The sequence below is a fragment of the Lampetra planeri genome, unplaced genomic scaffold, assembly GCF_965212315.1.
Source record: "Lampetra planeri unplaced genomic scaffold, kcLamPlan1.2.h2 scaffold_365, whole genome shotgun sequence".
Classification (NCBI taxonomy): Eukaryota; Metazoa; Chordata; class Hyperoartia; order Petromyzontiformes; family Petromyzontidae; genus Lampetra; species Lampetra planeri.
In genome coordinates this window covers 33,066-45,000 of record NW_027615188.1, presented here as the reverse complement: position 1 = coordinate 45,000, position 11,935 = coordinate 33,066, and the positions used below count along the sequence as shown (strand labels likewise).

At 49.0% G+C, this 11,935-nt stretch overlaps 1 protein-coding gene across 1 annotated transcript in view; it reads left to right on the top strand.

The window, feature by feature from the left end:
• LOC144740963 (ribonuclease P protein subunit p21-like) overlaps positions 1-6,069 on the top strand; it is an 11,842-nt gene extending 5,773 nt beyond the window's left edge. The window contains exons 3-5 of the mRNA XM_078623658.1: positions 1,938-2,038; positions 3,429-3,511; positions 4,855-6,069. Coding sequence (XP_078479784.1) covers positions 1,938-2,038; positions 3,429-3,511; positions 4,855-5,165 — 495 coding nt within the window. The 3' untranslated portion in view covers positions 5,166-6,069. The remainder of the gene's footprint in view (positions 1-1,937; positions 2,039-3,428; positions 3,512-4,854) is intronic.
• The last annotated feature ends 5,866 nt before the right edge of the window (positions 6,070-11,935 follow it).

Genomic DNA, 11,935 nt, shown 5'->3' with positions numbered 1-11,935 from the left:
GCTGCTACTGCTGCTGCTACTGCTGCTGCTACTGCTGCTGCTACTGCTGCTGCCGCTACTGCTGCTGCTACTACTGCTGCTGCTACTACTGCTGCTACTGCTGCTGCTGCTACTACTGCTGCTACTACTGCTGCTACTGCTGCTGCTGCTGCTACTACTGCTGCTACTGCTGCTGCTACTGCTGCTGATGCTGCTGCTGCTACTGCTGCTGCTACTGCTGCTATTGCTGCTACTACTGCTACTACTGCTGCTACTACTGCTGCTGCTACTGCTGCTACTACTGCTACTGCTGCTACTACTGCTGCTACTACTGCTGCTACTGCTGCTATTACTGCTACTGCTGCTACTGCTGCTGCTACTGCTGCTACTACTGCCGCTGCTGCTGCTACTACTGCCGCTACTGCTGCTACTACTGCTACTGCTGCTGCTACTGCTGCTGCCGCTACTGCTGCTGCTACTACTGCTGCTGCTGCTACTGCTGCTGCTGCTGCTACTACTGCTGCTACTGCTGCTACTACTGCCGCTGCTGCTGCTACTACTGCCGCTACTGCTGCTACTACTGCTGCTGCTGCCACTACTGCTGCTGCTACTGCTGCTGCTGCCGCTACTGCTGCTGCTACTGCTGCTGCCGCTACTGCTGCTGCTATTGCTGCTGCCGCTACTGCTGCTGCTACTGCTGCTGCTGCTACTACTGCTGCTACTGCTGCTGCCGCTACTGCTGCTGCTACTGCTGCTGCTGTTACTACTGCTGCTACTGCTGCTTCTGCGAATGAACACTTCCAGCGCTCGCGTTCATTCCACCTCCAGGGGCGTTTTACCCAAACCCCGACCTCTGGGGGCAAACATTCGCTGTATGACTCACTGACAGGCCACGCACATACGCACACACGCACACAGGCATGCACGCACACACACACACAAGCACACACATGCATGCACGCACGCACACACACACACAAGCAGGCATGCACACACGCACACGCACACGCACACAGACGCACACAGACGCACACACACGCACACAGACACACGCACACACACGCACACGCAGGCATGCACGCACACACGCACGCACACACACTCAGGCACGCACACACGCAGTCACACACACACACACGCACACACACGCAGGCACACACACACGCACGCACGCCCCTCTCATCGCCTGCTCTTAGGAATGCTCGAGACAACCTGAAGGTTATTGCTGCCCCCTTTTATTGCGTTTTCATGCATTTACATTCCCCTCCGCCGGGTTGTTTTATTTATCGCGTTTGCCATCGACTCGCCGCGTCATTGCCCCGGGGGTAACTGCAACCGTGCGCGCTCTCTCACTCAGCGCCGTCGAGACGGAGCCGCCGCCGCCGAATGAACAATAATTATTCATCTTTGTCTGGTTTGCGTTTATTGCCTTGAGAGCCGAGTCAATTAACGGGAACGTCCCGTTTATTTTCCACGACTTTAGTTTTTTTTTTATTACCTCCGCGCATCCGCCGTCAGCGGCGGTGGCGGCGTTGGCTCGCCCGTGCGAAGTGCGGCAACGGCAAAAAAATAAAAAAACGTGACATCCACAGCCGCTCCAATGGTGTAAATGCTTACCCAGAGCTCTCATACTCTGATGGTGGATTGTCTTTGAGTTGTGCGCCTTTTGGCGTCATCTGGTCCAACACCATGTGAGACTAGGCTCTAAGAAAAGCGGTCTCGGGTGTGGACCAATCAACTTCAAGGACAGTGCATATATTATCAGAGTTGTGTTTTTTGTTTGCATTATGACTGCAGGTATTGTGGCCTATGCAAACATGACTCCTTGTAAAAAAGGTGTCAGTTTTGTTGCCAGATAGAAGGGTAAAAAAACAATTATCATCATGCTACTAGCTCGCAGCACTTGCCCCATCGGTCTGTTGAAGGCTACGCGGGGGACCTTTGTCTTTTGTGTGCAGGCGGCTCACTGCGTGCTAGCGCAGAACCCGGAGAACCAGGAGCTGGTTCGGTTCTACGCCCACACCATGAGGACCATCGGCCGCCGGCTGGTGATAAAGAGGTGGGGTCCACGGTCGAAAATAAAACTTGTGTTCCTACTCTGAGTTCTTTCGGTAAAGTCACCGTGTAGGTAAAAAAATGAAATTTATAAAAATAAAATAATAATAAAAATCACGACGTTTCGGAGGCAACACAAGTCTCCGTCATCAGGTGGGGACCGTCACAGCCAGATTTGCTGCATCGAGTGAGGCAGGGATTCCAAGATGCAAGTTCTTCGATGGGTATGACCTTGTTATCTCGGCATCTCTTGAGGAAAGCCAGCGTCTCGAGAAGCTGTGACTTCTTGTCTCGTTGTCTGTTAAACATTCTAACAGAGAGGTGGAATTCCTGCCCGTAGAGGGCATTCATTCTAGATTTGAAGCTTTCGTGACTGCAAGGATTCATACGCTTAGGTTTTTTCGGTAAAGTCACCGTGTAGGTAAAAAAATGAAATTAAAATTAATGAAAATAAAATAATAATAAAAATCACGACGTTTCGGAGGCAACACAAGTCTCCGTCATCAGGTGGGGACCGTCACAGCCAGATTTGCTGCATCGAGTGAGGCCTCACTTATCAAGTGATACTTATCAAGTGAAGCTGAGTCGACCTGATACAGCAAATCTGGCTCTGACGGTCCCACCTGATGACGGAGACTTGTGTTGCCTCCGAAACGTCGTGATTTTTATTATTTTATTTTTATTAATTTTAATTACATTTTTTTACCTACATGGTGACTTTACCGAAAGAAGTACGAGTATGAATCCTTGCAGTCACGAAAGCTTCAAATCTAGAATTAAAACTTGTGTTCGCTTGACCTGCCCCACGAATGATCGCATGATCGCTCTAACTAAGCCACGTGGATTCTAAGCGGGGTGAGGGAACGAACCGGAGGACGCGGAGAAAAATCCACGCGACCACGGGGAGAGAGAGAGAGACAGCGAGAGAGACGCGCGGAAATATACAGCAGCAGGTGTCGGGATGGAACCCACGAGCTCCTGTACACCAGGCGAGGTAGTCAACATCTCCTAGCCACCGTGATGATGATGAGAGAGAGAGAGACACGGAAACCGAATATACAGCAGCAGGCGTCAGGGTCGGGATGGAACCCACGAGCTCCTGTACACCAGGCGAGGTAGTTAACATCTCTCCGAATATACAGCAGGCGTCAGGGTCGGGATCGAACCCACAACCTCCTGTACACCGGGCGAGGTAGTTAACATCTCCTAGCCACCGTGATGATGATGAGAGAGAGACACGCAAACTCCAAATATACAGCAGCAGGCGTCGGGGTCGGGATGGAACCCACGACCTCCTGTATACCAGGCGAGGTCGTCAACATCTCCTAGCCACCGTGGGGTGGACGGGTGGCGGAGACCCACGGGGGCTTCTCTCCGTGTTGTGTGCGTGACAGCGATCCGTCCATCAAGCGGAACGTGTGCAAGCGCTGCAGCTCCCTGCTGGTGCCTGGCATCACGGCCACCGTCAGGCTGGGAGGTGCGTGTGTGTGTGTCTGGGTGTGTGTGTGTGTGTAAGTGTGTGTGTGTGTGTCTGGGTGTGTGTGTGTGTGTAAGTGTGTGCGTGTGTGTCTGGGTGTGTGTGTGTGTATGTGTGTAAGTGTGTGTGTGTGTGTCTGGGTGTGTGTGTGTGTGTATGTGTGTAAGTGTGTGTGTGTGTGTCTGGGTGTGTGTGTGTGTGTATGTGTGTAAGTGTGTGTGTGTGTGTCTGGGTGTGTGTGTGTGTGTCAGTCTGTGTGTCTGTGTGCGTGTGTGTGTCTGTGTGTGTGTAAGTGTGTGTGTCTGTGTGTAAGTGTGTGTGTGTGTCTGGGTGTGTGTGTGTCTGTGTGCGTGTGTGTGTCAGTCTGTGTGTGTGTGTCTGTGTGTGTGTGTGTGTCTGGGTGCGTGTGTCTGTGTGTGTGTCTGTGGTATCTGTGTCTGGGTGCGTGTATCTGTGCGTGTGTCTGTGCGTGTGTCTGTGCGTGTGTCTGTGTGTGTCTGGGTGCGTGTGTCTGTGTGTGTCTGTGCGTGTGTCTGTGCGTGTGTCTGGTATCTGTGTCTGTGTGTGTCTGGGTGTGTGTGTCTGTGTGTGTGTGTCTGTGGGTGTGTCTGTGTGTATCTGTGTGTGTGTCTGTGTGTGTGTGTGTGTGTCTGTGTGTGTGTGTCTGTGCGTGTGTCTGGGTGTGCATGTCTGTGTGTGTCTGTGTGTTTGTGTCTGTGTGTGTGTGTCTGTGTGTGTGTCTGTGTGCGTCAGTCTGTGTGTTTGTGCGTGTATCTGTGGGTGTGTCTATGTGTCTGTGTGTCTGTGTGTGTGTCTGTGATATCTGTGTCTGTGAGTTTGTCCGAGTGGGGAGCGGTGGCGCAGTGGTTAGCGCCCCACACTACGAGCCCGGCGACACGGTCAACACCATTGTTGATTATCTGAACCGGTTCTGGGGCCTCCGCTAGGTCGACTCAGCCTCAAACGAGTACCCGTTGCGGAATGTAACAACATCGACATTGGGGAGACAAAGGCGGCCGGGCGTGGTGCTGGCCACCCACCCCCTCGTGCGCCGTGCCGGCCTTCATAGGCGCTGCTCGCTAACGGCACTTGCCCCTACAGCCTGCTACAGGCTACACGGGGGAGCTTTGCGTGCGCGCGTGTGTACGTATAAAGTTACCCGCCGCTTTAAACCTGTAATTGAACGCGCCGCAATTAAGACGCGGCGCCGTGTAACTCGACGTCCCGCCGCCCTGCGCGCTCGCTCGCTCGCTCGCTATCGGCACTTGCCCCGCCAAAACGTCGAGGCTTTACGGGGAGAGGGGAGAGGGAGAGAACCTTTGTCTGTGCGTGCGGACCCGCAGGCCGGCGTCACCGCCACGTCGCCGTGCGCTGCCTCTGCTGCGCTGCCACCAAACGCTTCCCCGCACGGACACGCTGCCCGCCGCTCTGGAGCGAGCGCCCGGAGGCACAGCTCGTCGAGCCGCAGAGAGGGCCTCCAGCGCCGGCTTCGGCTCCAGCTTCAGCGCCGGCTTCAGCTATTACAACACCAGATCCAGCTTCAGCTATTACAACACCAGCACCGGCTTCAGCTGCGATTCCAACACCAGCGCCAGATTCAACACCGGCTCCAGCACTGGGTCCTGCCCCAGCTGCACGGCCAGCGCCAGTCTGAGCTCCAGCCCCAGCTGCAGCTCCACTCCCAGCTGCAGCTTTAGACCACTGAGTCTAGGGGTCTCCATGTCGCCGCGGTCCTCCGTGGTGACTAACATCTTGAACAAACACGCACGACGGTGCTGCTACTGCAGAGGTCGCAACCGGGTACCCGATACCCGTACCCTACCCGATACCCGGCTACCCGTACCCGGCCGGGTACGGGTACCTGTTTGCGACCCTGGTGCGGCCGGGTACGGGTAGGCCGTGAGTCACTGCTGAGTAACCGTTTGTCACTCATTTCCCAACGTCTTGTCTCTTCTCACGATTCAAGTTCCTAGAATCAACCCACCCGCGCCTGCAACATGGCTTCATCCCAGAGGTCGCAATCGGGTACCCGATACCCGTACCCGTACCCAGCCGGGTACGGGTACGGGTACGGCCGGGTACGGGTACCCGTTTGCGACCCTGGTGTGGCCGGGTACGGGTAAGGAATCAAAACCCGTTTGCGACCTCTGTGCTACTGCCACATTTCTCTAAAGTCCGATGGGCGCTGGAGGAGGATCCGCCCACAGAGTTGAGGTTGTTTTGTTGTTGGTCAGATCGCGCAAAATATCAAACGTGTCGTGAAACCCGCCACCACCCGACCGCGCGGCCGATTGGCAAGGGGTTGTCGCGTAAAACAAAACGTGGCCAGTCCGTCACTTAGCACAACACCGGTTGTGTAAACCCAGTACAACATTTACAATTATAGTGTAGTGTCTAGTGTAGTTGTATAGTGTAGTGTATAGTGTAGTGTATAGTGTAGTTGTATAGTGTAGTGTATAGTGCAGTTGTATAGTGTAGTGTATAGTGTAGTGTGTAGTGTAGTGTATAGTGTAGTTGTATAGTGTATAGTGCAGTGTATAGTGCAGTGTATAGTGCAGTTGTATAGTGTATAGTGCAGTGTATAGTGTAGTGTATAGTGTAGTGTGTAGTGTAGTTGTATAGTGTAGTGTATAGTGCAGTGTATAGTGTAGCGTATAGTGTAGTGTATAGTGTAGTGTGTAGTGTAGTTGTATAGTGTATAGTGCAGTGTATAGTGTAGTGTATAGTGTAGTTGTATAGTGTATAGTGCAGTGTATAGTGTAGTGTATAGTGTAGTGTGTAGTGTAGTTGTATAGTGTAGTGTATAGTGCAGTGTATAGTGTAGCGTATAGTGTAGTGTATAGTGTAGTGTGTAGTGTAGTTGTATAGTGTAGTGTATAGTGTAGTGTATAGTGTAGTGTATAGTGTAGTGTGTAGTGTAGTTGTATAGTGTAGTGTATAGTGTAGTGTATAGTGTAGTGTATAGTGTAGTGTATAGTGTAGTGTATAGTGCAGTGTGTAGTGTAGTTGTATAGTGTAGTGTATAGTGTAGTGTATAGTGTAGTGTATAGTGTAGTGTATAGTGTAGTGTATAGTGTAGTGTATAGTGTAGTGTATAGTGCAGTGTATAGTGCAGTGTATAGTGTAGTTGTGTAGTGTATAGTGTAGTGTATAGTGTAGTGTATAGTGTAGTGTATAGTGTAGTGTATAGTAGTGTAGTGTATAGTGTAGTGTATAGTGTAGTGTATAGTAGTGTAGTGTATAGTGTAGTGTATAGTGTAGTGTATAGTAGTGTATAGTGCAGTGTATATTGTAGTTGTATAGTGTAGTGTATAGTGTAGTGTATAGTGTAGTGTGTAGTGTAGTGTGTAGTGTAGTGTATAGTGTAGTGTATAGTGTAGCGTATAGTGTAGCGTATATTGTAGCGTATAGTGTAGCGTATATTGTAGTGTATAGTGTAGTGTGTAGTGTAGTGTGTAGTGTAGTGTGTAGTGTAGTGTATAGTGTAGTGTATAGTGTAGTGTATAGTGTAGTGTATATTGTAGTGTATAGTGTAGTTGTATAGTGCAGTGTATAGTGTAGCGTATAGTGTAGTGTATAGTGTAGTTGTATAGTGTAGTTGTATAGTGTAGTGTGTAGTGTAGTGTATATTGTAGTGTATAGTGTAGTTGTATAGTGTAGTGTGTAGTGTAGTGTATAGTGTAGTGTATAGTGTAGTGTGTAGTGTAGTGTATAGTGCAGTGTATAGTGTAGTGTATAGTGTAGCGTATAGTGTAGTGTATAGTGTAGTGTATAGTGTAGCGTATAGTGCAGTGTATAGTGTAGTGTATAGTGTAGTGTAGTGTATAGTGCAGTGTATAGTGTAGTGTATAGTGTAGCGTATAGTGTAGTGTATAGTGTAGTGTATAGTGTAGTTGTATAGTGCAGTGTATAGTGCAGTGTATAGTGCAGTGTATAGTGCAGTGTATAGTGCAGTGTATAGTGTAGTGTATAGTGTAGTGTATAGTGTAGTGTATAGTGTAGTGTGTAGTGTAGTGTATAGTGCAGTGTATAGTGTAGTGTATAGTGTAGCGTATAGTGTAGCGTATAGTGTAGTGTGTAGTGTAGTTGTATAGTGTAGTGTATAGTGTAGTGTATAGTGCAGTGTATATTGTAGTTGTATAGTGTAGTGTATAGTGTAGTGTGTAGTGTAGTGTATAGTGTAGTGTATAGTGTAGTGTGTAGTGTAGTGTAGTGTATAGTGAAGTGTATAGTGTAGTGTATAGTGTAGTGTATAGTGTAGTGTATAGTGAAGTGTATAGTGTAGTGTGTAGTTGTATAGTGTAGTGTATAGTGTAGTGTGTAGTGTAGTGTGTAGTGTAGTGTGTAGTGTATAGTGTAGTGTGTAGTGTAGTGTATAGTGTAGTGTGTAGTGTGTAGTGTATAGTGTAGTGTGTAGTGTAGTTGTATAGTGTAGTGTATAGTGTAGTGTATAGTGTAGTGTATAGTGCAGTGTATAGTGCAGTGTATAGTGTAGTGTATAGTGTAGTGTATAGTGTAGTGTATAGTGTAGTGTAGTGTGTAGTGTAGTGTGTAGTGTAGTGTGTAGTGTAGTGTGTAGTGTAGTTGTATAGTGTAGTGTATAGTGTAGTGTATAGTGTAGTGTATAGTGCAGTGTATAGTGTAGTGTATAGTGTAGTGTATAGTGTAGTGTATAGTGTAGTGTATAGTGTAGTGTAGTGTGTAGTGTAGTGGATAGTGTAGTTGTATAGTGTAGTGTGTAGTGTAGTTGTATAGTGTAGTGTAGTGTGTAGTGTATAGTATAGTGTAGTGTATAGTGTAGTGTATAGTGTAGTGTATAGTGTAGTGGATAGTGTAGTGTAGTGTGTAGTGTAGTGTATAGTGTAGTGTATAGTGTAGTGTATAGTGTATAGTGTAGTGTATAGTGTATAGTGTAGTGTATAGTGTAGTGTATAGTGTAGTGTATAGTGTAGTGTATAGTAGTGTATAGTGTAGTGTATAGTGTAGTGTATAGTGTATAGTGTAGTGTATAGTGTAGTGTATAGTAGTGTATAGTGTAGTGTATAGTGCAGTGTGTAGTGCAGTGTATAGTGCAGTGTGTAGTGCAGTGTGTAGTGTATAGTGTAGTGTGTAGTGTAGTGTGTAGTGTAGTGTGTAGTGTAGTGTGTAGTGTAGTGTATAGTGTAGTGTATAGTGCAGTGTATAGTGTAGTGTATAGTGTAGTGTATAGTGTAGTGTATAGTGCAGTGTATAGTGTAGTGTATAGTGTAGTGTATAGTGTAGTGTATAGTTTAGTGTAGTGTATAGTGTAGTGTATAGTGTAGTGTATAGTGTCGTGTATATTGTAGTTGTATAGTGTAGTGTATAGTGTAGTGTATAGTGTAGTGTCTAGTGTAGTGTATAGTGTAGTGTAGTGTATAGTGTAGTGCATAGTGTAGTGTATAGTGTAGTTGTATAGTGTAGTGTATAGTGTAGTTGTATAGTGTAGTGTATAGTGTAGTGTATAGTGCAGTGTATAGTGTATTGTAGTGTATAGTGTGGTGTGTATTGTAGTGTGTAGTGTGGTGTGTAGTGCAGTATATAGTGTAGTTGTATAGTGCAGTGTATAGTGTATTGTAGTGTATAGTGTGGTGTGTAGTGTAGTGTGTCGTGTAGTGTATTAGTCCAGCACACACCGCTTGTGTGTTGGAGAGTAAACCCACTACAACATTTACAATTGGAATACCGTGACGTTTCGCCGGTATTGACAACCACCACAACAACCACCACAACCACCACAACAACCAGCATCATCATCATCATCAGCCTGACAGCCACGGAGTTGTGGAGAAAATCCTCGTGCCGTTTCGTTCTTAATCGACGCGGCGTGGGACAGACGCGATGTCGTCACTCGTGAGCCAATCGGGTGCGAAGGTCAGAGACGTCTCGGATAACGGTGTGGGGTGGGGTGGGGGTGGGGTGGAGTGGGTTGGGGTGGGTGGGGTGGGGGTGGTGGGGTGGGGGTGGTGGGGTGGGGGTGGGATGGGGTTGGGGTGGGGGGGGGTGGGGAGGTGGGTGGGGTGGGGATGGGATTGGGGTGGGGGTAGGGTGGGGTGTGGTAGGGTGGGGGTGGGGTGGGTGGGGTGGGGGTTACTGGGGGAGGTTCTAAGACATCGCCCGCCTCAAGACGCCCCATGCATCGATCTTGCCGTGCATGCAAAACGAGCCCAGCAAGAGAGAGGAGGAGGAGGGGGGGGGGGTGGTGGTGGAGTTGGGGTTGACGCACGCACGCAATCGCCCCACACCCGGGCCGTGCAATTTATCACGAAAGTCCGGCCGGCAATAAATTTGGAAATATCAAAGTATCGACCCACTTTTTTTTTTTAAATACGCGTCGGCACTGGCAGAATGCGGCGGTGTGCGGGAGAGATGAAGGTCGTTCGTGATGTCTAAACGATGAGCCGACGGCGATTCTCAGCGCTCTTGCCGCTGCGATTAGGCGATGCTGGATGGAGGTTTCGATGTGGCCGCTGCCTCGGCCGTGATTTGCCCGAATCGGAAATGTTTGTTTAATACGTAGGCTTTCGCCCCGACCATTCTGGCGAATTGCCCGATGATGCTGGATGCAATTACCAGCGAAACGTCGTGCTACTCAAATTGTAAATGTTGTGGTTTCACGCTTCAACACACCGGTGGGCTAAAGCAGTGAACTTTTTGTCTTTTGTCAACGTGACACTTTTTTACTGATTGGCCGTGTCGAGTGGTGGAGGGTTACGACACATTTATAAATAACGTGATCTAAACCCGAAAACGTTGATTATATTTCGATTTAAAGCTTTCGTGACTGCAGGGATTCATCTTCTTGGTTCTTTCGGTAAAGTCACGTAGAATGGAAATAATAAAATAAAACATAATACATTTATTTTATTATGTTTTATTTTTATTGACCTACACAAAAATATAATTATTTTGTAAAATTTTTCTACCCACGTGACTTTACCAAAAGAACCAAAGAGTATGATGGATTCCTGCAGTCACGAAAGCTTCAAATCAAGAATGAGCCGTCCATACAAAAATTGTAATTGCTTGAGAAGGAGGCAATTAATTGATGAATTGATGTCGATTTTCATACAGGCATGCATTGTCACCGAATCAGTGCGTGTGCACAATTTTTGAAATTGATTGCACAACAGGAAGTAGACTAACTTTTCATTACAAGATTTGACCACGACAAACGCGAGTGAAGTTAAATAAAACCGTTGAAACACATTCCTCCTGCGGAGGGAGCTGGTAGGAACGTTGGGTTGCTCGGTCAATGGCCTGCAGGGTCAACGGCGGCGTGGTGTATTCCGCAAATATGCCCGACTGTGAGGGCGGGCACAAGCCGGCGTGAGTAGGTTAAACGTTGAGTTTTATAAGGGCACCACGGGGTGACCAGCCCCTCCCCACCCAGCCCCACCCCTCCCACCCCCCACCCAGCCCCACCATCCCCACCCAGCTCTTCCCCATCCTCCCCACCCAGCCCCTCCCCACCCAGCCCTCCCCACCCTCCCCAGCCCCTCTCCACCCAGCCCAGCCCCTCCCCACCCTCCCCACCCAGCGCCTCCGGCACCCTTCCCACCCAGCCCCTCCCCACCCAGCCCCTCCCCACCCTCCCCACCCAGCCCCTCCCTGCACGGACGGACACAATAATCCCCTGTGGGCTGGTGTAACCAGGAGGTTCCTACCAGTAAAACATGTCCCTGAACTGGCCTCGGTTGTTTGAGAGTCAGCGTCGTGAAGACGCGGAGAAACTGACACTGGAGATGCCGCTTATCGAAGTGGCGTGTTACAGCATCGGACCAGCGCATCGGAATGCCGGGAGTTGCCCTCGGCCCGGTGTGCGTGCGGCCTACGTGGCAAGGCATGTGTCGTTCAAACGCCGGTCTTCCTCGTCACAAGCGAACTGGCAGGAATCGAACACCAAAACCACGTAAGGTGACGCGAAGGGTTACCGACTCGCATCGGGACGCTCTGCATGATGATGGTGATGAGATGACTCTGCCTCAAATGCCTACCTGGTGCGGCGTGTAAACAAAATAAGTGGGGAGACAAAGGCGGCCGGGCGTGGTGCGCTCGCAACGCCACTCCGGTTCCCGCAAGGTTCATATAAAATTTAGTATTTCATTTTTTTTAAATCCTTTATATTAAGTTCGCTTGCTTGCATGCGCGCTTACGACCGTGCAAATCTTTCGGTCGTTTTTTAACCCACTTCCCGTGATCCAATCGAGCTGACATTTTGCACACAGACTCGTTGTGCGTGACAATTTATTTTCGTGAACATTTTTTTCCATAACTTTACACTTTTTAGGAAAAAAAAAATTACATTTAATTACCAATTGCTTAATGGTGGCAGGCAATCATCTGACCCATAGGTGGCAGCCATCTCAAGCCAGAGGACGAGAGGACTCTAGCCGCCACGCATAT